Source organism: Molothrus ater, chromosome 3 (assembly GCF_012460135.2).
Source record: "Molothrus ater isolate BHLD 08-10-18 breed brown headed cowbird chromosome 3, BPBGC_Mater_1.1, whole genome shotgun sequence".
Classification (NCBI taxonomy): domain Eukaryota; kingdom Metazoa; phylum Chordata; class Aves; order Passeriformes; family Icteridae; genus Molothrus; species Molothrus ater.
Genome location: NC_050480.2, coordinates 7,341,269 through 7,366,308, shown reverse-complemented (window position 1 = coordinate 7,366,308; position 25,040 = coordinate 7,341,269). Strand labels below are relative to the sequence as shown.

The following is a 25,040-nucleotide window of genomic DNA, read 5'->3' as shown; positions in this document are numbered from 1 at the left end:
CTCTCAGCCTTCACCACATTGATGACTGGATTTCAAGTCAGCTACTCCTTATCCAAACAAACAGCCAGCAACTGCTGTGGCAGCTATGAATTGCAACAGCTCTGGGATGCAGTGGCACATTCAGATATTTACAACTGCAGACAAAACAGAATGTAAGTAAATATCAATTACATTGTTACAGAAAAATTGGCCACATTCTCCCAATAATAAGGTTGTTGATTAAACCAGTTCTGAACAATATCTAATTTAGATAATTATCTTGTATCTAGCTCTGTAAAGTTTCAGATTAGAAAATGAAAATACCAACTATATAAAATTATTTAGTACTACTTATGTCTGATCTAAACCCCTAACTACCAAAGCCAGTACACTCAAAATTGAGAAATAAAATAAACATCTAATAGATATCAAATGTATTTTCAACCTCTAAAGGCAGTACAAGAGCTAAGTAATTCATCATCTTTTTCACTGTTCTTCCACAAGAAAGGAAGGAAACTCAGATCCAAGTCCTAAGGATTATCAGCATTTGAATGGGAATAAGAATGCAGAGCTGAGCCTTCCCACATGCCCCATCTCACTCCCACAGTGCCCACTTGAAAACTTACCAAAAGGGACAATGATGGGACATGTGATGCTGTAGGCCATGATGACAGTGAACACACACAGCATCCAGGCATACATTGCTCCAAATTCATATTCAAATGCCTGTTGCTAGGAACAAAAACAAAACACCCAAAACTCTCAGTCATCCATCAATGTGTCAGGAGTTAAGAATAGATTCCCTAAAGCAACAATTCACCTTATCTTATTCATTCTGAGAGATCAGTTATTTCCCTAAGAGGCAGAAATGATATAATTAGAGGAAGTATTTTGTGGTTTTATTACCTGGACATACAGAAAAGATGCTGTTTCTTTCTTAACCTTAAAGTAATTTCTCAGAGAATCTGTATCTACAAGAAGCAGCTCCTTAAAATCACAAGGCAGAAAATAATTGTGCCAGACTCAGAACCTTCACCTCACTGTGGTAGCTACATTCAGGCTTAAGTTCCCATTGTAACACCTGGAATTTTAAGCCAAAAGATGACACTTCACCTGGAAGTGAAAGTCCACCTCTTAAAATGGAATATTGGCAAAAAGATATATTTTGCTAGGTGAATGTTCAGTTTAAAGCAAGTTGTACACACCTGATGGCTGACAGAAGAAACTAACTCTAGACAGTTTTAAACAAAAAAAAACCCCTGAAGTTCAGACTATAAGATAAAATCAGAACTATTCTATAAAATCTAAATCATAAAACTCTGACTTAGAGCTATGAAGAGATTGATACCTGAAACTCAGAGCTTGGATTTTGATTTTTGACCATCTCTGACTGGAATAAATCCCTCCCTGCTATCTGTGCTGTGAATGAAGGGAATATGAACCTGCCGTGGACAAGCGAAACAAAGGCTAAAAACAAAAAAAAAAGTCAGGAGATGATAGTTAATGGTATGAAGGATGGGTGCTGCCACTGTTTCTGACAAGGATCAGCCATTGAAATGCCTCCTGCTCAGGTGGGCTCCAGTACCTGTTTGATGTTTTTCCTCTCTGCTGTGGACTTGGCCATGATCATGCGTATGGTGTAGAGGATGAGCCCCGGCAGGCGCAGCAGCTCCATCCCATTGCCCACGAAGGCTGAGGCAATCACATAGTTCACAAAGAAGGCTCCCTGGTCAGGCAGGAAAACACATCTGCCAGGAAAGACACCAGACACTGGCTGGGAGGAAGGCAAGCAAACCCTGGAGGTGTACAGTCTATTCCTATTGCCTTTGGAAATCTCTTCTGGTAAGAATAAGCACTATGTAGGTTAGGAAGTGGCCAGCAGAACTTCTGATAACCTTGCTGTAAAAGAGCACTGCACAATGCACACTACACACTACAAACACACTACAAATGCAGCCAGGGTAGTATGCAAGAGCCTGGCTGAGGTGCAGTCCAGATGAGGAATAAACTGCTCACAAAAAGATGCAGCAGCCTGATGGGTGGCTGAGAGCAGACAAGAGCATCCTCTGATGTCTGCAACAGCAACCTGACACAAGATGAGATAAGACTGCAATAGAATAATCATCTCTCCTAACTTAGTAACTCCTAATTGTCTTCCTGTTACCAATTTTGAAATTGCATTTGGAAATCTATGCCCTAATAATTGCATTCTATTCTTTCCCTCCAGGCACAGGAACTTAAAATAACCAATATCTGCAAATTTGCAATGTAATGTGTGTAAAAACACTTATTTTTCAGAAAGAGAACTGGAACTGCTGCAGCTCTTTGGTCTCACTGTAATCCTTGAGAAGATCCCCTGTCAATGATATGCAACAATCCTCATCCAATTCCAATATCTTATCATCCTTTCTGTGAAGAAATTCTTTCTAATGTCCAATCTTATTGTCTCCTCCCCTTATTCAGAAGCTCAACATCATCCCAAAGTAGCAACCCTGAGCAAATTTTAATAAACACTGACCAAGGACATTAAACAGCAAAAAAAAAAACCCCAAAACTTAAGTCCTAAGTATTTCTTTACAAAGGAATAGCAAAGAGAGAATATTATTTAGCTGATACTTACTCCAGCCTTACTGCAGAATCAGAGGATTCTCTGTCAAACAGCCAGCGGAAAAAAAAATCCAGACTGAAAGAAAGATGGTGAATGTAATTCAGTCTCCCACACCTTAGTACTGTTTAAAAATGCTTCTCTTTTTAAGCAGCTTGAGTCAAGATAGTATAGAAAGAATTTAGTATAGCACAGAAAGAATTTAAGCAAGTAATCTAAACACTACTTCAGCTTTATCACAGTTAATGATAGCCAGAAATAAGAAAAAAAGGTACAAAATTAAACAGAACAAAAATATCTGCCTCATATTAAAGTTTTATTATTAATTTTTAGCAATTATTATGCAGATAGAATAAATACATGTCATCCAGGGAAACAGTCAAAAACTGTTAAGGTGGGAAAAAAAGGACAACTGAAGTATAAGACACAGTCAGAAAACTTGATTCTCAGCTATAATGGTGAGTATGGGAAACTTTTAATTAGCCATTGATCTTACAAGGTCTTAAATCTCTTTGTTAAAAGAAAAGCCAGGCTTTGGAAACTTTTAAGGACTCTGAGGATCCCAGATGTAAGATGAATATTGAAACCTAATGTGCAATGATAACATAACCACACACACTGAAGGGAGTGGGGATACATTGACTATACCACACAACTAGAAAACACAAGCAAGATGTCTCATTCTAAAAGTACTCAGCCATTATCTCATTAAACTATGATTCTTTACCTGGTCAGACCAAGGGAAGGCAGAATCAATACCATGAAGATCAAAAAAATGTAGACTTTATGCATCATTATTCTGTTCTCTGCAGATCTATCAACATAAAAAGGCACTGAGTGAGAAACTCATACAAAAAGCTGCCACATATGAAGGATCCTTCCTGGACAATGCCAGCATTTGTCAGACTCCCAGCTTCCCCTACCATATCACATTGCTACCAGATAAAAACCAAACATCTCTGAGATATTCACCAATATGGACCAAGCAGAATTTCAGTACCTTCTTGGGCAACAAAAATCTTGCTGAACATTAATCCAGCAAGAATTTTTTTGTATAAAGGAGTGTTGCAAGTGTTTTTTTTTTTACTTTGTATAAAGACAAACAATGACTATGATGTACGACAAGCACAGCTCATCTCTCACCCAAAGACAATCTTTCCAATCTTTCAACAGCTTGGAAACAAACAGCTCTTCAAGTGCCAAGCCAGCAGGGATTAAGCAGTCCAGAAAAAGGCACCACTGCCAAGAAACCAGACACTTAGACAAGCTCCCTGTCAGGTGTCAAGTCTTGGGGAACAGCATGACACTACAAATGCTAAACCCCCAGTACAGCAGCAGGAACATGGATCCAGTGACAGCCTGTTGCCAGAAAAGGGGAGCTCTGTGAACACTTCAGACTCCTAGAGGTGGTATCTGATAGGGCTTTAAAACCACAGGGGTTTTATTATAGGAACACTTGGGCACTGTGAGACCTGTCAGTGTAACTGCACTGAGGCTTGAAATCAGACCTGTGATCTCTATGATCTCTAGTGACTTCAGAAAATTATTTTAACTGATGGAGAAGGGCTCAAAGTTCATGTGTGCAGCACAGCTACCAAAACAAAGATGATGAAAAGCATACAGCTGTGACAAATAAACAATAGACTCTAGAAATGGTGTCTTAGAAAAGCATTGCATAAAAATTTAAAAGCAAAACCATCAGATTTACCTTAGAACATAAAAACAAACAATGACTGCAAGCTTTATGGGTAAAGACTGAGTGAAGTTGAGATTGAAGTGCCATGCTTTTATCTGTGTGTAGGTAAACAGGCCATCAATTCTGGTACTCCAAACCAAGTTGTGCTGAGTTCTCCAAGTCAGCAGCTCATTAGTGGGCTTGACATCTCTGGGGTGCCCCAGCTCAGTGTGAAAACCTTGCATCGACACATCTGCTGGGCCTTTGGCCCTATAAATCTTCTCAGATCACCACTGATATCCAACAGATCTGAGCTGTGAACCAGGAGTTACATCCAGACCATTTTGTCATGCCAAACAACAAAAAGATGCATGCCCTTTTTATAAGTTGTCAGCCTGGAGGGGATCCAGACCACATGGCCAATCTTCCCAGAGAGCAAGTTAATGATGGGATTAGAGGCACTTCCCATGCTCCTGTTGAAGCTACACCTCCTGAGCCTGCTCTTACATTTTTTTATTTCTGATTAAACACAAAGAGGAGTGAGGTGGGGAGCAGGGGAAAGCATAAGCAAATCGTGTGGTCATATTAGATTTGCTGTGTGGGTTACAAATTACTCAAATGCTGAAGTATGGTTATAACACTAGAAAGAGACAGGAACAGGAAAGGTCTTGCTAGGAGAGCTCTGCAGATTTGAGGGCTCTGGGAAAGATCAGCACTTCATTTATCTCAGTGGTTCAGCTGATGAGGTAAAAACAGAGGAAAAAATTGCTTACTTTGTCCAGTGGGACTCCAGCAAAGTTGAGTAATAGACAATTGTTGGTAACAAAGCTGAGAAGGACCAGAGCAAGAGAGTTGGGAAAAACTGACTGATGACAGGATTCTAGAGGGGGAGGAAACAAGATTTAGTATTAAAAACACTTTAATGCAGTCATGGTAGAACAGAGATGCTAATATTTTGCTTTTTGTAAATTATAACAGGATGAAGTGAAAAAAATATATTCAGATAATCTTAAATTGAGTAATGAGTGCTTAGCACTGGCATGCAAGACAAAAACCCAAGATTGAGTGAGATTTGGAATTAAATTCCATGAGAGTGCAGTCTCACAAGTAGTTTTTGTGTAGTTTACACTAGCTTGGGGAAATATTTAAAAAGAACAAATTGCTTTAGCTGCAGTCAAACTAGGATCAGATATATATGTCATCTTGCTTTGAATCCTATATGCAAAATTTTTAAAAAAATTACTTCAGAGTTAAAAATCTGAATTTCCTCCTCTTATCATAAAAATCAAAATACAAGTTGGATTTGAAATTCCATTTTTTGATTACAACATTTAGAATTATTTAAGTTTGGACTGCAAATTTTTACCACAAATACATAAACATGCTATAATAATATAAAACCTCAGATAAAACTTACTTCAGACTATTTTCCAGGAACAAAAGAAGGCTAAAGACCTGATTCTGGACTTATGGTTTTAATCAGCAGCTACATAAAACAGTCCTGAGAATTTCAACTGAAGCTGTAAGGTAGGAATTTCAACTGAAGGTAAAACAATGAAACCCTATCAATTTACCAACATTTTGGTCTGATCCACAGCTATATCCAAACATGTGGTAATACTCACATTAAGGTAGTGAATAGGTTTAGTGACATTGAACTTGTCCATGGTTGAGATGATTATGGAAGGAGTAGTAAGAAAAAACAGCACAATAAAAAGTAGCAGATTAATGCAAGCCCATCTAAACCACCATTTCAATCCACGCACTGAAAGATTTTTCCTGGAGAAAGAAGTAAAAATAAAAAAAGGCATTAAAACAAGCAGCAAGCATTTGCTGTTAAAAAAAGATATCTGTCTATCTGTCAAATAACAGGTGGCACTGCTTTTTCTAAACTGAGCCTTCAAAGTTATATAACAAAGCACTACACAAGTTCCAGTTGCTATTAGAAATAAAGAGAACTGTGCAACCTCTCTTGAATGATACTATAAATTATGCTTGCAGAAGAACATGTCTAATCTTTCATTACACAAACACAATATCTCATCTAGTTAAGGTTTGGGATGAAACACTTCCATTGTTCAATAATACAGAAGTACTAAAAAGAAATGGAACAAGAAGAGACAGAGACAGAGAACACAGAGAATTTCTTCAAGAATACCTATCAGAGGCAGAATCTACCAAAAAATTGTGATTTGAAAGAAAATTTCAAATAATACATATCAGAGGCAGAATCTACCAAAAAAACTGTGATTTGAAATAAAATTCAAATTTGCAAACACTGCATCCCTTCCTGCCATATTAAAACAGCAGCTGTAGATTTTAAACAAGTAAATTTCTTAAATGTTATTTGAGGCAGTTGCCAAAAGGACTGGAATGATTTGAGCACCAGGCAAAGCCAAATATTCAGAACAAAAAAACAGGGATACAGAAGTTCAGTAACATCTCTGATTATGACAAGTCTTCTTGGCACATCCCTGGGTCCCTCTTCTTCAAGGTGAGGGGAAGAAAAGGAAAAGAACAGGAAGAAGACAGACCAGAGTTTACAGAGTGGACCAAGTTACACTCATCACATAGCAACTCAAAAATATACACATATTCTGAGGATACTCAGCACTAAAACCAAGTTGCTTCACTCAGATCTTAACTGTAGACATGCACTAGCCTCAAAAAAAGGAAATACTGAGGGACAGATATAAACAGGATTGGACTTTTTTAAAATTTTGGGGTGGAAAAACTCTAGCCCATTACCCCAGTAATGCCCACAGACCCCAAGGTCAATGAAGAACATGAGTAACTAAAATAAAGAGGCAGATCAGCCACATTCCAGCACCACAAAGTTTTAGTTTAGGGTTAAAAAAACCCACACTCATCCCTGTTTGTCCTGTGCCCATTCTAATTCCACATTATCACCAACAAATGGGTGTAAGAGAGGAATCTTACCAACAAATATTCTCAGGATAAGGAGCATATGTAACCTCCCAGTTGGATACACACAGTTCCCTGCTGTAGGGTGATGGCTGGGGTTCTCCTTTACACTTAATGCTCTGACATTTACAGGCATTGAAGTCCTTAAGGATGCTGTAAGGAAGAAGAGGAAGATTTTTCCATTTTTTTCCACCTGAAAATGCTAAATATGTAATGAGAAAGTCTGGGAATAGTGATAAAGGATTTTGGGTTTTTTGTTTATTTTAATAACCTGTGATCAAGATAGAGCTTAAACAACACTGTAATATATTATTCATTAATGACCATTATTTAAACAGTTGATACCACAGGCCTGAGATCTGTTTTGTTAGAAATAAAAAGCAGTCTTGGTTTAAAATGTTTACTGCTTCTACCAACATGAACAACAGCAAGGAGTCATTGAAAAAAAAAAAATCAAAGTCTGAGAGCATTGGAACAAAATAAAGGACAAACAGTTTCCTAAACACATCTTTACATAATACAGCTGTCTTCAAGTCAAAGTAGACTAATGAAATGAGACTGCAGACAAATCTTTTACACTAGTATCAAAACCAGCCCCAATTTTGCCTTGAGTACCAATTCTCAGAAGAATTTTTAGCATGCCAGTATCCTCACAATTCAAAATATTAGCCTCTTTCACCCACTTCTAAAATAATCACAGTGCTTAATTCTATCTTCCAATATTATGAGTTGACTGACACTCAAAATTTCAAGAAAAAATTTAAACATGCCCAGAATAAATGCTATCAAAGATCTTTCAAAGGACAGCAGTAGAAGGGTGAGGAACACATTCAGAAACTATTTTTTACAGTAGCATAGAAACAACATATAATATACTTAGATGGGGTGATTCCAAAATCTATGAATATGCTTTTTTCTCAGTTGTGGTCTTAACATAAAGAAGACAGAGAACCACACACAAGAACACCAAACTAACAAACACAACCCTCACCCCCCCAGACCTTTTCCTTACCAGAATTCAAGCAGTGATGTCAGATTGCCAGCATCTTGCAGCAGCAAGTATTTAAGACAGTTGATTATTCTTTGATAGGTTATTTTTAAAAATACATATAGAGCAAGTTTTAGCCATCATTAAAAAGCTTCTGCAACCACCTGAGCCCCCAGAACCTCACTTCTGGTGTCCTGTTTCTCTCATCCTATTTCAGGGCTCTGCAGAGCAGAGCATCCTAAGGGCACCAAGTAACTTTCTAATTTGATGGGAGCCTCAGCTTCACACATAATTCAATCTAATTTCCTAGGGAATAGAGTCCACCACATTAATCCCAAGCTAAACAAACTAAAATGTTTCCAGGTCTTGATGACTGAACTCAGAGAAGCCTGCAGTGCAACTCAGAACACTTGTTCAAAGAGGGACTAGCCCATCAAAATTGTACACAACACATCAGTAGCTAGAGAAGGAACTTCAGTGCTTATTTCTTCTTTCATTTTCACACCTCCAAATGTTATTTCATTACAAATTCAATAGAGGAGGCAGATTTCATCACACAATCACTACTCAATGAAAGAGTAGCAAGCAAAACTTTCTCCAAAATAGCAAATTCTTGCAAGAAATTCTACTTCCTGGACTTCCTTGAAAAATGGCCTCAAAAACTGTTTCTCTAACATGACTTGAAGGCCAAAAGAATGCAGACAATTGAAACTACAGAGGCTAAGAACAGAAAAAGGCATGATGTGTTATGCTGCAATACAAATCTTATTCTGCTTCCTTTACCCATTTTGTCTTAGCAAAAGATGTTTAAAAAATGCCAACAGAACATGAGAGGCTGCACACATTTTTCTCTGCAAATAACTGAATAAAAGCACAAAACAACTTCTGCTATTAGGTCTAAACATATATCTATAACAACAGGTAAGAGATATAGAGAATATGTGTATCTCTCACCTGTGGCCAGGTCCCTCACTGAGCCTACCCTGCTGAGATGACTTAACTGGCTGTGTAATTTGTACCCACTCTGATAGTTTGGTAATTGGACCATTTGCACAGTAAGAAATGGAGTTGTCAGTAACTCATATTCAAGAACCAATTAGTCTGGTCTCCTAAAAACCAACCCAGATGGACTGGATCCCACACAAGAGAAAGGCTCTTTATCCCATTAAATGTCCCAAGCCTTTTAGTCCCTTAGGTAATTTCTTCATTCAAAGCATAGAGGCTAAAACACATTTATGGAAAAACTTACCAGAAAGCAAAGCAGAGCAAATCCAGAATGGTGAAAAAGAAGAAAGGAAGAACCAACATAAGCAAACAAGGGACATAAACAAGAGATCAGTTGTACTATTTTAGTAAAAAGAGAGCAAACAAGACAATGGACAAAACTTACTAGGTTGCCATGGATTTCTCTTGAAATGTTACAAAGGCCATTCCCAGTGGGTTATTATGAACAGCTTGTTCCTCTTTTGAATATTCTTCCTCAAGTTCATTCCTAACTTTGGTATAATAATCTACAGCATCCTCCTGTGGGGAAATTGATGGCTGTTAGGTGCAATGTACCAGATGGCCAATATCCTCATTAACACACAGCTTACACAAACCATGGACACCCTTCCTCATGCCACTCCCACAAATTACAAATCATGCCACAAGGAGGGACAACAGGAAGATTTTCTTCTACTTCAGTTTGTGCACTAAGATTATATTTCAAAAGTTTCAGGGAATTCCTTTTCTATGCAGTACAAGAACATGGCAGATAAGCTATGAATGAATAAAGAATTTTCTGAAGGTCAATGAAACATGACACAAACCCTATTTTCTACTCCTCTAATAACCCACTTAGCTATAACTAGAGAAGAACAGAATCTCTTACCCTTTCACATCCTCTCATTTCACAGCAGCAGAACTGACCACATGGCTTAGGGTTGATTTGGACCCTCTTGCCATACTTCTGATGCAGGTGTTCATAGTAAATCAGGCTTTTTTCTGCCTGTTTTCTGCACAAAAAAATACATCCAGAACATTTTGCAAGAAAACAGTATCAACATCAACCTTAAAAAGATTATAATCCCTGAGAGGAAAAAATTATGCCAGGGACTGATAGCAAATTAATCAGTCACCAAAGATATTTACATGCAGTTTATTTTGGTTATTTATATAATTTATTTGCAAGTCTGTATAATCATTATACAGCCTACATGTAGTGAAGTTCTAGGACTACTCACTACTTGTAGTGAGGGTCCAGGAAAAAAAACAACCCAATTTTATTCTGAGAGCCCAGAGACAACACTTGTCTCTCCTGTGATCAGCACCTCTGGCCAAAGAAGCAGGGTTAACAGTTATTAATTCAATAGTTCAGTTCTTCACTTTGCACTGCCTGTCTGTAAATAATTAAGTACAAACATACATAAATAATCAGCAAGTTAAAACTTAATTTAGGCAACACACAACATATCACACCAACAAGAGATGGGCTGAGCCCCATAAACCCCTTCAAAACACAGCTGAATCTAACTGAAGGCCAGAACTTGAAGAGCAGAATCCACCTTTAGGATACACCAGGTTAGTACTGCTGGTGCATGTTGATCAAGGACTAGCAAAACATTCAAAGAATTATGCTAAATTTGTGTAGGTTACAAAAACAAGTACCTTTTTTTGAAAAGGTTAATAAGCCTGGCTACATCATAACACAGCTGGACCTCCAGCACAGTGCAGGTTGGGTAGGCATCCCTGAAAGGAAGCAGCACATGAGAACAGTAAGAACAGAAAGTACAGTGAAGAAACTGTTTCAAGAGCAGCACTGGTATCTAACTGACATCTCATCACTCATTTAATTTCTGAATGAGGTGTCAGAGAGCAGAGACTTCCACAGACAGCCTGTTGGAAGTTACTCAATATGAGATGCACAGCTTTATTCCAAGTAAAAGTTGTGTGGGGACATGACCTGGAAAGTGTAGATACACAGACACTTGCTTAAATTCTGATTTAAGATCAGTTAACTAACTTGATTGAAATATAATCTTTTCTGAATTTTAAACAGTGCAAAATCAAAAAAAAAAATCTGCTTGGGCAGGGAAAACTACCAGGGCAATTCTACATCTCCTATTCCTAAACAAAGATGGAAAGAGACTTTTTACAAGGGCATGTAGTGACAGCATAAGGGAGAATGACTTCAAACAAAAAGAAAATAGGTTTAGATCAGATATTAGGAGGAACTTCTTCACTGTGAGGGCAGTGAGGCCCTGGAACAGGTTGCTCAGAGAAGTTGTGGATGCCTCATACCTGGAAGTGTTCAGGGTCATGTTGGATGGGGCTCTGAGCAACCTGGTCTAGTGGAAGGTGTCCCTGCCCATGGCAGGAAATGGAACTTCATGATTTTTAAGGTCCCTTCCAAGCCAAACCATTCCATGACTCCAATGTTACCACTTACGTGAAATGGTTTTGCACAACCTCTTCACTCGCATTTTTTGGAAGACCAGTTATGAACAATGTGCACTTAACCTGGGAGAGAAAATGTAATTACATTTTTGCATACAATCAAAATGACATTTTGATAAAATACATTGCAAAAGAGAAAACAAGAATATAAAGAAGGCCAAGACACAGCACAATTAGCTGTGTACTAGAGCAGGAAAAAAGGTAGGTAATTCTGATTTTGGTGGGAGCTCATCTATCTAAGACAGCACCTTCTGCACTGGTAATAGGTTACAGCAAAATTTCACAAATCCCACCCCAACCCCCTTCTCTCCATTTGTTTTCACAATTCACTCAGTAGAGCATTGCTTTCAGTCAATTCCTCCACTTTTATGTCACATTCTAGCATGCAGGAGGCACCTTAGCAATTTGCTTTTTTAGCATTATCCATTGGCAAATACACTTTTTTCACTCCAATACAGACACTTACTATGTTTTCTTCTTTATATGTGACATACTTCATGTGATGTCTCATGAAGACAACAGTCAGAATCAGGTATACAACAGCAAAAACTGTGTGCAGCCAAAGAAGATTATTGCTGTCAGAGAAAACAGAAATATGAGAAACAGGAAGAACCAATGATCCAGCTGATAGAAGCAGCCATCAGAATGACAATCAGATCAAAACCTCTCACTGAACACAAAACAAGGCAAAAAGGCAGCTACTGCTGGTCAGTCACACCTATGCAGGTGCCTTGGACAGTCTACAGGATTATTTGCTTCTCATAAAATTCTATGGGTCATGGAGCTAAAAAGAAAACAGATGCTCTATGGCATGGACATATTTAGGCAGTGTTTGGCTTTTACTTTCTCATTCAGATGACATATATGACATATGATGCTATTTGCCAAAATGTTTGCTATCTACTTTATTATTTACTGTGCTGAGTGCATAATTAAACTCTCCTTGAACACAATCCTTACTCAAATTGAAAACAGCCTCATATAGAGAGTAAATTCTGCTCTTCTGATAGCTCCTTCTTCAAAGCTTACAGAAGTTCTGTTTTGTGAACAGCTCTTCAGTTTTGTGAAGAGCATTAATAATTGCAATTAAACCAAAATACAGGAACTTATTTTACAGATTAAAAAAAATCCAACAAAGTAAAAAAATCCCCATTAGTTACTTGGTTTCATAACATGGTTAAACAAAACAGAAATTCTACTGGACATAGTGCCAGGGATGGATGTGGATTGATCAAGAATAAATCAGAAGATTTGTGCAGTTTTGTACTGCAACTATTTTACAGACTTTTAAAAACACATTGAAGTAATTTTAATTGTAATCTCAGATGGGAGAGATATGCACACACATAAATCTAATGTAAGGGAATTTAAATCATCCCAGCTGCAGATTCCAGTAAAGCTATCAGCTTTACATTCCTTCTGAAGCATGGTTTCCTTTAATGGGGAAATTTCTGAAAAGAATATCACTGGGTGTGCAGTCATTAGCCAAGAGAAACATGTGGTGTAAAAATGAGAGATGAGAGACCAGAAGCCACTCTCAGGATTTCTTATCAGCACTGCAAGTGCACAGCCTGAAGCAGAGCATATCCCAGTTTCAGCTGACAGATAGGGATTAAGTTATTCCAACCCTATAAGCCATGCTGCAAGTATCAATTCTTGTGTTTAGACACCATGGAGGAAACAGACATCAGCACAGAGGGACTCTGCAAGACTCACCTGGTTTGTAAATTTACTATAGTTGTTCTTCCAAAACTATAGGGATCTTTATCTAAGAAGAACAAGAACAAGTAGGAAAATTAAGTGGTGCAACACTTATTGTCAGAAAGTCATCTTTTATTCTATTTTTTAAAGAAGCTGATATATTTCTTTTTACTGCTGAGCAAGTTTGTTGATAAAAGTATTTAGAATCATAATCAATGCTGGTTTACTCTGCCTGTGTTTTAAAGTTGGAAAAGACACCCCTAGATTATACCACATTCAAGTCATCAAGAAAAACAGTAGAGTATTTTGAAAATCTATACACTGGATCTTTGAAGCAGTTCTCTTTCTCCCTCCAATCTCCCTTCATGTCCATTTACAATATTGCTTAGGGATTGAACATATTTCCTTCACGTTTTTCTTTCATCTTAACTGACTTCTTATCTCAGGCTTTTAAGCTGCATTAATTCAGTGCTGACAAAACAGTGCTGACAACCTTGGTAAGGTCAAAAATGGGTTTACATGACATTATTTCAATAGACTGCCAAGTATTAAAAAAATTATAATGCAAGTGAGAGAAAATTGAGCAAATGATCACAAAGTAAAAGGAGTTTAGTGTATCTAGAAAGCTAAACAATCCTTCCAGCCCAGACTGTTAAACCACATTGCAAGTTAAGTCATCACAACTGAAAATGCACAAATCAGCTTACAGTGGAAGAGGAGGAAGAAGGGGAGAGATATTAAAGTTTGGTTTCTGCTGTATTTCCTAGACTCACAAAGGTTAATGCAGAAAAACAGAAGCTATATTGTCCTGCTTTAATAAAGCTCATTTTAATATAACAAAAGAATAGCCAAGAAAGAGCTCATAAAAGGGAGGTCAGAGATGGAAGTGCCAAAGGTAAACAATACAAAAAGGAAAAGGTACAATGTAACCTATTACAGACAACAGCTATGTCACAAGGCTCTTAAAAACCATGAACAACACTTTAAACATGATCTTGAGGAGACTGATGCAAAGCCAGGTATGAAATGGGATTCTAAGGGCTCATAATCAAAAATAGAAGAATGTATAAACTGGGTTTAACAGAGATCTCACTCAAAGAACTCAGGTTTCCCATCAGCAAACTGAATGGCAGACTAGAGGACATTGGAGGTGCCACACTGGAAGACATAATGAGGACTAGACTGCAAGAAATATGAAATGAAATTTATCTAGTCAGCACTGACAAAGTCTCTGCAAGATTTGTCTAATTTTGAGACAAAAACCAAGACATAAAGGAACAATGGCAGACAGTGTAGCTGGATTAAAACAAAAATTCAAGGCATGGCTGACGATTTTATGATCAGCCAAATGGAAAACATTTCTCATTAGAGACCAAATTAACTGGTTTGTTTAAGAGAAAGAGGAAAAAGCAGATAAAAAAATGTTTATCATCCTCAAGCAGCTACAAGGATTTTGCAAAGAGGAAAAGAATAATCTGTTACCTCCAGTGACAGATAAAAAAATTGATTTTAAATTAATTGAAGGAAAAGAGGTTCAGACTGGATACTAGAAAAAGATTTCTCAGCTGTGAAGATGTATTCCTTTGACAATCACCACCAATAAAAACCATAATGATCAAGCCCAGTTAAGAGGGCATGGGTAAAGTTAATCCTGACTTGAACCTTTTTAAGTCTTGTCATGTAAGTCTTATCTGCAGTCTTGTTTCTGACAAGTGTTTAAAAAGAGTCCCCTACAATCACACAAATTTCACATCAGACTGAGGGGGTGTGTTGTGCTTGTGTGGCCAGGTTTAGGTAACAGGGGAGCAACAGGGGTGGATTCTGTGAGAAGCTGCCAGAAGCTTCCCCCATGTCCAAAAGAGCCAATTCCAGCCAGCTCCAGGACAGACCCACTGCTGGCTGAGGCCAAGCCAATTAGGAATGATAGTAACACCTCCATGATAAAATGAAAAATGTTCCTGTGCAGATCTAACTGCAGGCAGAGAGCAGAGTGAGAATATGTGAGAGGAACAACTCTGCAGACACCGAGGTCAGTGCAGAAGGAAGGGCAGGAGGTGCTCCAGGCACCAGAGCTGAGGTTTCTCTGCAGCCCATGGTGCAGAACCATGGGGATGCAGAGATCCACCTGCAGCCCATGGAGAAGACCCACACTGGAGAAGGTGGATGCCTGAGGGGAGGCTGCAATCCTGTGGGAGGCCTGTGCTGGAGGAGGGTCCTGACAGACACCTGTGGACCCATGGAGAGAGGAGCCCATGCTGGAGCAGCTTTCCTGGTGGGACTTGTGACCCTGTGGGGTACTCATGCTGTGCATGAAGGACTGCACCCTGTAGAAGAGAGACTTATGGGGCAGCAGTTTGTGAAGATGGCATCCAGCCAGAGTCCACCCACTAGAATGGTTAAAACACAACCTTATAAACTTAACCAAAATCAAAAATCCTAAAGAGTTTTTGCTATTATAAAAAGAACTGTTCTAAGAACACAAAAGAATAAATTCTTACCAAGCAGATCACCTGAGAGATTGACAGGCAGTATTACACACACAGACAAAATGCTGATAGCAATCAGCAGGCAGATGATGTGACGCTGGAAGGCGAGGTAGTGGATGGCATCTTCCCCACACCTCTCGTGAATCTCATCATCACTGCATCAGCCAGAAAAGCACATGGTCAGATTAAGGAATCTTCTTGGGAGGGTTTATGAACACACATTAGATCCTCAGGCTACTCAGTGACATCCCCATTCCCATCAATCCCTACTGGCTTTCAAAATGGCTGTGTTCTTTCACATGTAAATTCAGGTTCCAAAAGTGCGCTTTTCTTGTGCAATGCCACCATACAAAACTTAACACTAGGGAATTTAAGGTTGAAACAATAATTTGAAAAGCAAATATGAATCCAAATTCTTTTGGACTAGAAGAGGACAAAGTCTTTTGCTGTGACCTCCTGCTTTATGCCAGTCACAAGCCTAGCTCTCCAAATTTAAGATTAGTGGCAGTATCCAGTCATCCCCATAAAGGCCCCCTGGGAGGCAAATTACAACAGAACCACCTCACTCTTACAACACTCAGCTAACAGGAGATAGAAAAGGTTTTGGAATGAACTCTCATCATCTCTCCACTGTCAGCAGATAAGATCACTAGAATAGGAGAACTTAAAAAAGGAATGAACTGAGCTAGCAAAAATGGAGAAGGACAGGCTTAACCCCCACCCCTTTCATATTTCAATGTATCCAAACTAGAAATTGATTTTTGAAGTCATGATCTACTAAGCCCCAAGAGACATAAAGAACACACATCACATGTCTAACATTCAGTTTCTGGGAAGCACTGGGATGGACTTTCCCTGGTTAGTCAATTCCAGCCCCAACCAAACCACCAGTTCTCCACAGAAACCCCTGCAGGGAAATCCCACTGCCTGCCTGGGGCCCTGCTGGCTTCAAACAGGGGAACACCCACGAGGTATTCTTTGGAGAGTAAAATCCTAGAGTGTAATTATTAGCTCTGAATCCATATAAATGCTATAGATTCACTCAGATTCACACACTGTCCCAAGACTGGGAAGTCCCTGGGCTTCTAGCAGGACAACTGTATCCTGAAAAAGTATTCCCATAAGTTGACCTTGTTTTCACATCCTTTTTTCAACCAACCAGAGGCACCCATATCAGTGCTTGTATTAAAACTCTATCTACTCAAATGGGAAAATAACCCCCAAAACTTTGGAATGAAAACCACCTTTCTAAATTAAAAAAGATCAAAGCAAACCACAGCTCACTATTTGTGTTTCATATACTTACTGCATCCGAAAAGCAGCTGTAATCCAAGAACAAAACCCCTATAAATAAAATAAAATTTTAAAAAAGAAGTTTTTAGAAGCTGACATACAAAAAATAGAGTCTAATCTATCCAATTAAGTCTTTCTATTAAGACAATATCTTAGCTAAAAAGCTGGTAGCTTGTTGCTCTGAAATACGAGGGACTAACACAAGTTAATCAGTTAAATGCTTGTTAAAAACACTGCTGTGATTACATTCCAGGGAAGGCTTCTTATATAGGTTTACAAATCCCCCAATGAAACTGGATAGCAGAATTCACATCTCACTGAGCATCCCACAATGGTTCAAAAAAACCCCTTCTCTCTCAAAAGGGCTCCTCTTTCAAGTGAACATTATCCAACTAAATAGACACATGCTACTCCACAGCTAAAGTTGCTTGATGGTTTGAAAAAGATGGAATAAAGTACACAAATAGCAGAGCAATCCTGATCAACCACGAGTATGCTTTTGATGCTCATACAAATAATTAATTGCAATTAAGTTGATGCATGTATATATAAAATGTTGAAAACTTTGGATGCCACCACTGGACAACTCTTGCATGGTTCATTCTGAAGTTGCAACACAAAATTATAGGGGTGTACCAATTCAACAACTTCAGAAAGACCATGGAGGGAGCCAGTTATTGGCCAAAATATTACCCTCCACTTCAAACCATTTTGATTATTGAGAGTGCATAACATTATTATTAGCCTCACACTTGCATCCAGTTTCCTCAACACTGTGAGGAAAACAATGTACTGTGAAGAACAACTAGGTATTATTTGCAATGTGAACTCAATGTAACTTTTTGAACTGTCGTCCCAGTACAAATTATCTATCAGTCTTTTTTTTTACTCTCCCCTCCCCCTTTGAAACACTAACATATAGTCCCTCTCTAAATTAAAAAAAACCAAAACAACAAATCAGACTTAGAAACAATGACACAAGATACTGGTTTTATGATGTGGCAATAGTTGGTCAGGAAACAGAGATTATGCATGGTTCTATAAAAGCACAATGTTAACTATAAAAGTTAACAATGCATTATTAATTTTTGCATGGAGATGAACTTCCAGTTTAATGATGGTTCATTGAACTAGATGGAATGGCAGATTCCAGCAGATTCCATTCAGAAAGCATTATCAGAACTCTAGAATATTTACCTTATCATATTCAAGATCTTCAGGCACTGATGATGATGTTGACAACCGGTTATATCTTGATTCACTAAAACACATGAAATGATGCATTTAAGTATCTTTAACAACAGATGGTGGAGTTTTACAGAATTATTTCAACTTTAACAATTCTGACTAAGGGATGTAGTACAAGCACACTCTTTCACTTATGAAAGCTGTGGTTTTCACCCCGTAGCACGTGCCTAATTATAGTAACTTGTGTATGTCCCCTGTTGAACAGAGAGGACACACGAGCTCCTGACATGAGAGCACAGCTGAGCTTGAAAGAAAATAACATTTTATCAGGATATTAAAGACACAGTGATGTAACAGAATGCAACACAGGTTTGGGAGCCTAGCCAGGATTAGATTTGCAAACTAGCTTCCTGTTTGGATATTCCTCACTAGAAGACATGACTTCTTTCCCCTCCATTTTTCTTCCTTTGTGGTACAGCCACTGCTCACAACTTCTCTTGGCAACTAAATCCCTGCAAAGGCACCTCCTCGCACAAACAGTCCTGTAGCAAGGCTAGAAACATTTAGAAACTCTGTAGCCCTCAAAAGCAGCAGAGTGCCTGTTTTCAGTTGGTTGCTAAAAAGAAATGTTGCAATGGTAATTACAGGAGGACACCTGTTAGATTCCTGGGTGTTCCTGGGTGTCTCTGTAATTTTGGCCAGCAGGCTCAGCTCACAGCCCAGCAGGACAAAAACAGAGGCTCCTGGGTGTCTGACTGCTCCAGCCTGCTGGTCCCATGTTTCCACAGCACCTTCATGACTGCTGCCTCAGCCAGCTGGATTAAAGTCTTCTCAGTTATTGCCCATTCTATTTTGCATCATCTATCTTTCACAACTGCCCATAGATTACACCTAAAACCAGGGTTTGAGCTCTTTCCAGTTGCTCAGTTGTGAATTTACCACCATTTGATTGCACCAGGAAGAGGCTTGCTGTTAAAGTTTCCCCACTTCACACACAGAGAGTTTGGATTTTAAACATCCCAACATATCATCCTACATTAAAAAAAAAAATCAAATGCTCATTTGAAATATTACCACAAATCAGTGAAGAATTTCAGAAACCTGCAAAAGTCAGTGTTTCTTTTTGAACTCTTGGGAGATTTTGTGGCACGGGCTGTGCAGGGAGCTCTGGGAATACACTGGGCCTGAGCCAAGATAAACAGAATGGTTAATATCCCTCTGTAAAGAGGCACACTGCAAACAGCAGTGTGCAGCATGTCAGCAGACAAGCAGCCTCTTTCCTTCCCTCCACTTCCTTAACTCACAGCTGTAGGATGAAACCCATGGCAATGGAAACACAGAACTTATGGCTGAAACCACGGACAGTGACTCTCTGAGGGGGATGTATTCACACAAAGCAGTGTGAGGGCATTTTTAACAAACATGTGCAAGTGATTACAAGCATATTTAATTGATATAAATGCACCTAATATAAGCCACACTCACTGTACTTTCCTCCCTAAATGATTCAACAAGTCAGTCTGATTACATATCTTTTTTACCTTTCAACTTCTGACACCAGAGCAACACGACCATAGTCCCAGAACCTCTTTCTTATAATGGAAAACAGTAATATTAAAATCTAGAAAATAAAAAAGGAGATATTTAAAATATTTATTTTCCCATTTCAAAATAATCATTCTTAGGTGTGTAAGAACTGACCAAAAATGCTGTCCTAGCTCCTAAATCAATTATCATATGCCAGCCAACTCAGTGGTGGCCATGCTACAGACCAACCTGTCTGGGACCAAAGCTACCTATCTCTGATCTCTGCAATGTATTTTTTCTGCCCCCTGTATTTTCCTTTTTTGAAAGAGACAGAGAAAACAAGAAAAAAAGCTCCATCACTGAGTATTTCATAGCTTCATTTCTTTTTTTTTTTTCTTTTAAACAAGTTCCTCTACAAAAAGCAATGAAGTGACAGGGCCTGTTTTCTATGCATATGCAACATACTCCCTCAATTTCTGGTTCCTCCTCCATCCCATGGAATTCCTTATTCTGAACAACCTGTTTGGCTGGAAAGTGGTGTGAGTGATATAATTTACTGGGATCAAATACTGACTGGCCAGCCAGGATACACAGCCAGTCCAGATTATCTCTGTGTCAAGATTACACAGCTCATTTCCACATTTCACAATTAAAGCAACCTTCTCATGAGAGCCTTCCTCCTAACAGGGAGGATTCATTTAGATCTTCCTGCTTCACCTGGTCATTAAACTTGGTGCAGGCAGGAAAGTTCTCTAGATTCTTCATAACTCTGGTTGAAATTGGCTGTAGTATCCTATAGTTATTAGGCAGGACTGCCAGATAAAAATGGGAAGAGAATGAAAAATATAAACCTCACTTCCTTTGGAAACCAACCTAGAAATAACAGATCAGAAACCCATCAACAGGCAGTTACTAAAAGGATATGCAGTAAAAATGTCATGAAAATAAGAATACAGGAGCTGATAGATAATTTTCAGTACTTGATACTTGAAGAAAAGAGGAGTTTTCTGCACTGCATCCAACTCTCTACCTAACCCTGCTTGAGTGCAGAGTTCAACAGCAAGGAACTCAAAAGCAGACTCAGTGTCTTAAAATTGATCCACAGCTTTAAAAAAAGGCAAACACTTCAAGTGAATCTTATTAAATGCTGTGCCATTGGTGACACTGAGCTGTAAATGTACATCCTCAGAAAATGGATTTATGGTAGCATACACCGAATCAACAGCAAAGAATGGCACTAAATAACTCTGAGGAATATCCTCTACATTCCTACAGAAGGAGCAGCTCAGAGCACAGCTACTTTAAGTTTCTTTACAGCAGATTTCTAGAGCTCAGAAACTGTTATCCTTTTTGTCTATTTTACTACCATGGACCCTTTCCTCAGGCCAGTTTGCAGGTCTGCAGCCCTTTTTCTGGTGGCTGAAGGCCACCTAGACCAAGCTTACAAAAATAACCACAAGTTTTATTGCAGTTTCAGGCCTGTCCTGGAGCAACTAATCATAGTCCATCTTTTCTCAGGAAATCTAATTTTAAAAAGCTGTTTTTTCAAAAGGCAATACAGTGTGGAAAAATTTCCCAACTGAGTTAGTAATGGTGTCCCCTTCCTGAAAATGTACCCAGTACTTAAACCCAAATGTTCTTGCAGTTAAGGTAAAACATGAAAAATTGAGCTGCAAGCACAAAATTCACTGTCCCCACAAACAGATCCTGTAAAACTGCACTCTCCCTACATCTACACATCCAACATGCAGTGGCACCACCATCCCATCTGTATGCAAACATTTACCAACACTTGAAAAGCACTTTGATGTTCCCAGGATGGCCTCAACTCATTTCTTATTCTGAACATTCTCAGAAACCAAATTCCAACCCGATAAATAAGAGGATTCAGAGAACAATCTCACTTTTGAGAAGGTCAGAAGTACTTTCAATAAAAGAAATAGAAAACTGGGCTTACAAAAAAGAAGGTGACATCAAGCAGCAGGACAGTTGGGATTCCACCAAAGGTCACTCCTTGGAGCACTGTGCTGCCCTGGGCAGTGCTGTAGCAGTAAGTCTCATTTGTTCTGTTGAAAGGATCACTCCTATTCCCAAAGATGCCTAGATGAGAATGTCCAAAACCCAGAAAATAGAAAGGGTTCATTTTTTCTATCCCTTTAAAAGATAAAAAGGAAAAAAAAAAGAAAAGAAAAAGTGAAACAAACTTGTGAAAAGCCTGGTTGGTACTTGTGAGATATACTAATATCATAAGTATAAAAAGTGGAGGAAGATGCAACCAGAAAACTACTTTGGGAAAGAAGGTGCCTTTGGCAATCTCTTCCTTTCATATGTGAAATGTCTTGCAATAACTGGCAGGTTCAGCTACCAGCAGTGCCTAGACAAGAATTCCAGACATCTAGTGAATCACATTCTCTTACAGAGATCTGAGGAAAACTGCAGAAGATGCCTCACAAAAAAACCCCTTCCCTGTCATTTAATCCATAACATCTAGCTACATATTCCAGCCTGGACTGTGATTCTAGGGATCACACAGGGTATTACATATTCCAATAACAGCAGTTTGAAAATTTTGTTCCTAGTTGATGAGCACGTGTGAATGCAGCAGCTTGTGAACTTTGTATTTAAATGTCAAAGCCTTGAGATCATTAACAAATTCACCTAATTCCACAGAAAAGAACCACTACACAAATACACATGTTCCTTTCTGTTCTTGGAATATTGGGCGATTTTCCTTTTGCAAAATAATTCTACTGAAAGGCCAGCACAGCTGGCCAGTTATTGTATGTCACAAACAAGGAAGAACAAAGAGTATTTCTCAGAGAACAGACATCTGCCTCATTTTAGTCAACTGACCTGATCAGATAACGTAGTACCATACAAGAATGCACGAGATTTGGCTATTGATACAAAGTTCTTTTTATCAGTGCAGGCAATTGCTCGTTTATTTTGGGTCTTTCCACTTCAAACATTTCCTTTCTTGGATCTTATTTACTTGCTGATTCCCAGGTACTGCTTCATGCAGAACACACTTCTGACTGATAAATTCACAGAGAAACCACTCCTCAAAAAAAAACCTCAATCCTTCAAAAGCAAATATTCTAGGTCCTCATCACACAGGTCCAGGGACATTACTTTCGGGATGTTTTGCCTCTAACAGGAATGCACGTGTCTCTGACGAGATGCTGAAAACGAAACAACAAAAAATACTAATAACTAAATATTCTCCTTTTAAACAGCGGGAAAACAGCATGGAGAGCACTCCTCCCAAAACAGCATTTGCTAAGTGTTGGGCAGCGCCACATGGTGAGGAAGAAACTTTGTCTCAGCTGATGTGTTTCATCATGGGGAGAAAAAAAAAAAAAAAAAAAAAAAAAAAAAAAAAAGAGAGAGAAAGAAAAAAACCCCAACAACGCCCATAAAAGTTGTGCCGTGACTCTATCCTTGCTTCCTACGGACTGAAACTTAGCGCTGCCGGAAAAGAGAAGCGTTTTTGAGGAGCCTTGGGGAATCTTCAGCACAAACCCGCACGCTAAACTCCAAGCAACACACTGGAGTTTATCAGACGCTGCTTCCAACCCTCGAAAGCTGCTCTTTTTAAACAAGCCGGCTGCCAGGCAGATAAAGAGCAGGGGAAGAGCTCCCACGGGTGGGGCTGCGCCGCAGGAGCCCGGGGAGCCCCGGGCGGGCTCCGGCAACGGGAACCGGGTCCCGTGTGGCCCCGGGAGCCCCCGGCGCTCCCGGCTCCGGCAGGGACGTGGAGCCGCGGCGGGCGGCACCGGCTTCCTCAGGAGCACGTTGGGAAGCGCCAGGCTCGCCCCGGGAGGCGGGAGCGAATCCCTCCGATCCAGAGTAGGGTACTCTGAGCCAGAGGAGGCGCAGGCTGCCCGCGGGGAGGGGGCTCAGAGCCCCGCCGGGAGGGTTCGCCGCTCCCGGCGCTGCCCGCCCCGACCCCGCTGAGGGGGGATCCCGCTGAGGAGGGGCCGCACTCACCTCGCCCACTCCCCTCCCCGCACGGCGCCGCTCCCTCCCTCCCTCCCTTACCTGCGCCGGGGCGGCCTCTCCTACCCCCGCCCTTCCCTTCTCTGCCTTTCCCTTCCCTGCCCTCCCGCCCCGTCACCTCACGGGCGGTCCCGAAATCCCCGACGCGGCCCTGGAGTTACGAGCGCCGGCAACAAGTCCCGGCGTCTGCGCGTGCGCGCGCGGTCCGCCGTCCGCTCTCCCCCCAGAGGCCGCTCCGGCGGGACTGTACCACCCCGGCCGGGACAGGGCCGCTCCGGCCGGGACAGTGCCACCCCTGCCGGGATAGTGCCATCCCTGCCGGGACAGTGCCGCTCCGGGCGGGACAGTGCCACCCCTGCCGGGACAGTGCCACCCCTGCCGGGACAGTGCCACCCCTGCCGGGATAGTGCCACCCCTGCCGGGACAGGGCCGCTCCGGGCGGGACAGTGCCACCCCTGCCGGGATAGTGCCACCCTTGCCCGGACAGTGCCGCTCCGGCCGGGACAGTACCACCCCAGCCGGGACAGTGCCACTCCGGCCGGGACAGTGCCACCCTTGCCCGGACAGTGCCGCTCCGGGCGGGACAGTGCCACCCCTGCCGGGACAGTGCCACCCCTGCCGGGACAGTGCCACCCTTGCCCGGACAGTGCCGCTCCGGCCGGGACACTGCCATCCTTGCCGGGACAATGCCACCCCTGCCGGGATAGTGCCACCGCTGCCGGGACAGTGCGGTCCCTGCGCCTCCCTGAGGGAGCGGACCCTCAGATAAGCGAGGGAAAGCTGCTGCTATTGTCCAGCCTGCAGTGAAGGCTCCGGGGAGGCCTTCTAGCGCCTACCGGTGTCTAAAAGCAGAAGCGAACAGAGAGTTTTAGAGCACGGGAAATAAAACAGTCCCCAAGACATGTGAGATAGGATTTCCAGAGAGACTTCACGATTTCAGGTCTGGTAAAGTGGGCAAGCACGCAGGTGGAAGTGGAGCAGGCCATACACTGAGATCATAGAATCATGGAATGGAGTGGTTTGGGAGGGACCTGAAATATCATCGATTTTCAATCATTATCATCCATTTCCAACCCCCCACCGTGGGCAGGGACACCTTCCACCAGACCAGGTTGCTCAGAGCTCCATCCAACCTGATCTTGAACACTTCCAGGAATGGGACATCCACAGCTCCTCTGGGCAACCTCTTCACCCTCAGAGTAAAGAATTTTTTCCTGTTACCTAATCTAAACCTAC

The 25,040-nt window shown here is 40.6% G+C and overlaps 1 protein-coding gene across 1 annotated transcript in view; it reads right to left on the bottom strand.

Annotated features, from left to right (window-relative positions):
- TMEM63A (transmembrane protein 63A) overlaps nt 1-23,963 on the bottom strand; it is a 31,168-nt gene extending 7,205 nt beyond the window's left edge. Inside the window, exons 1-20 of the mRNA XM_036381132.2 lie at nt 23,923-23,963; nt 22,659-22,987; nt 21,763-21,959; nt 19,820-19,899; nt 18,288-18,351; nt 17,104-17,141; nt 15,810-15,952; nt 13,327-13,378; nt 12,077-12,185; nt 11,603-11,673; nt 10,822-10,902; nt 10,046-10,169; nt 9,563-9,696; nt 7,200-7,337; nt 5,885-6,038; nt 5,033-5,139; nt 3,312-3,398; nt 2,600-2,662; nt 1,565-1,727; nt 606-711 (exon numbers count right to left, since the gene is read on the bottom strand). Coding sequence (XP_036237025.1) covers nt 606-711; nt 1,565-1,727; nt 2,600-2,662; nt 3,312-3,398; nt 5,033-5,139; nt 5,885-6,038; nt 7,200-7,337; nt 9,563-9,696; nt 10,046-10,169; nt 10,822-10,902; nt 11,603-11,673; nt 12,077-12,185; nt 13,327-13,378; nt 15,810-15,952; nt 17,104-17,141; nt 18,288-18,351; nt 19,820-19,899; nt 21,763-21,948 — 1,900 coding nt within the window. The 5' untranslated portion in view covers nt 21,949-21,959; nt 22,659-22,987; nt 23,923-23,963. The remainder of the gene's footprint in view (nt 1-605; nt 712-1,564; nt 1,728-2,599; nt 2,663-3,311; nt 3,399-5,032; nt 5,140-5,884; nt 6,039-7,199; nt 7,338-9,562; nt 9,697-10,045; nt 10,170-10,821; nt 10,903-11,602; nt 11,674-12,076; nt 12,186-13,326; nt 13,379-15,809; nt 15,953-17,103; nt 17,142-18,287; nt 18,352-19,819; nt 19,900-21,762; nt 21,960-22,658; nt 22,988-23,922) is intronic.
- Nucleotides 23,964-25,040: the final 1,077 nt, after the last annotated feature.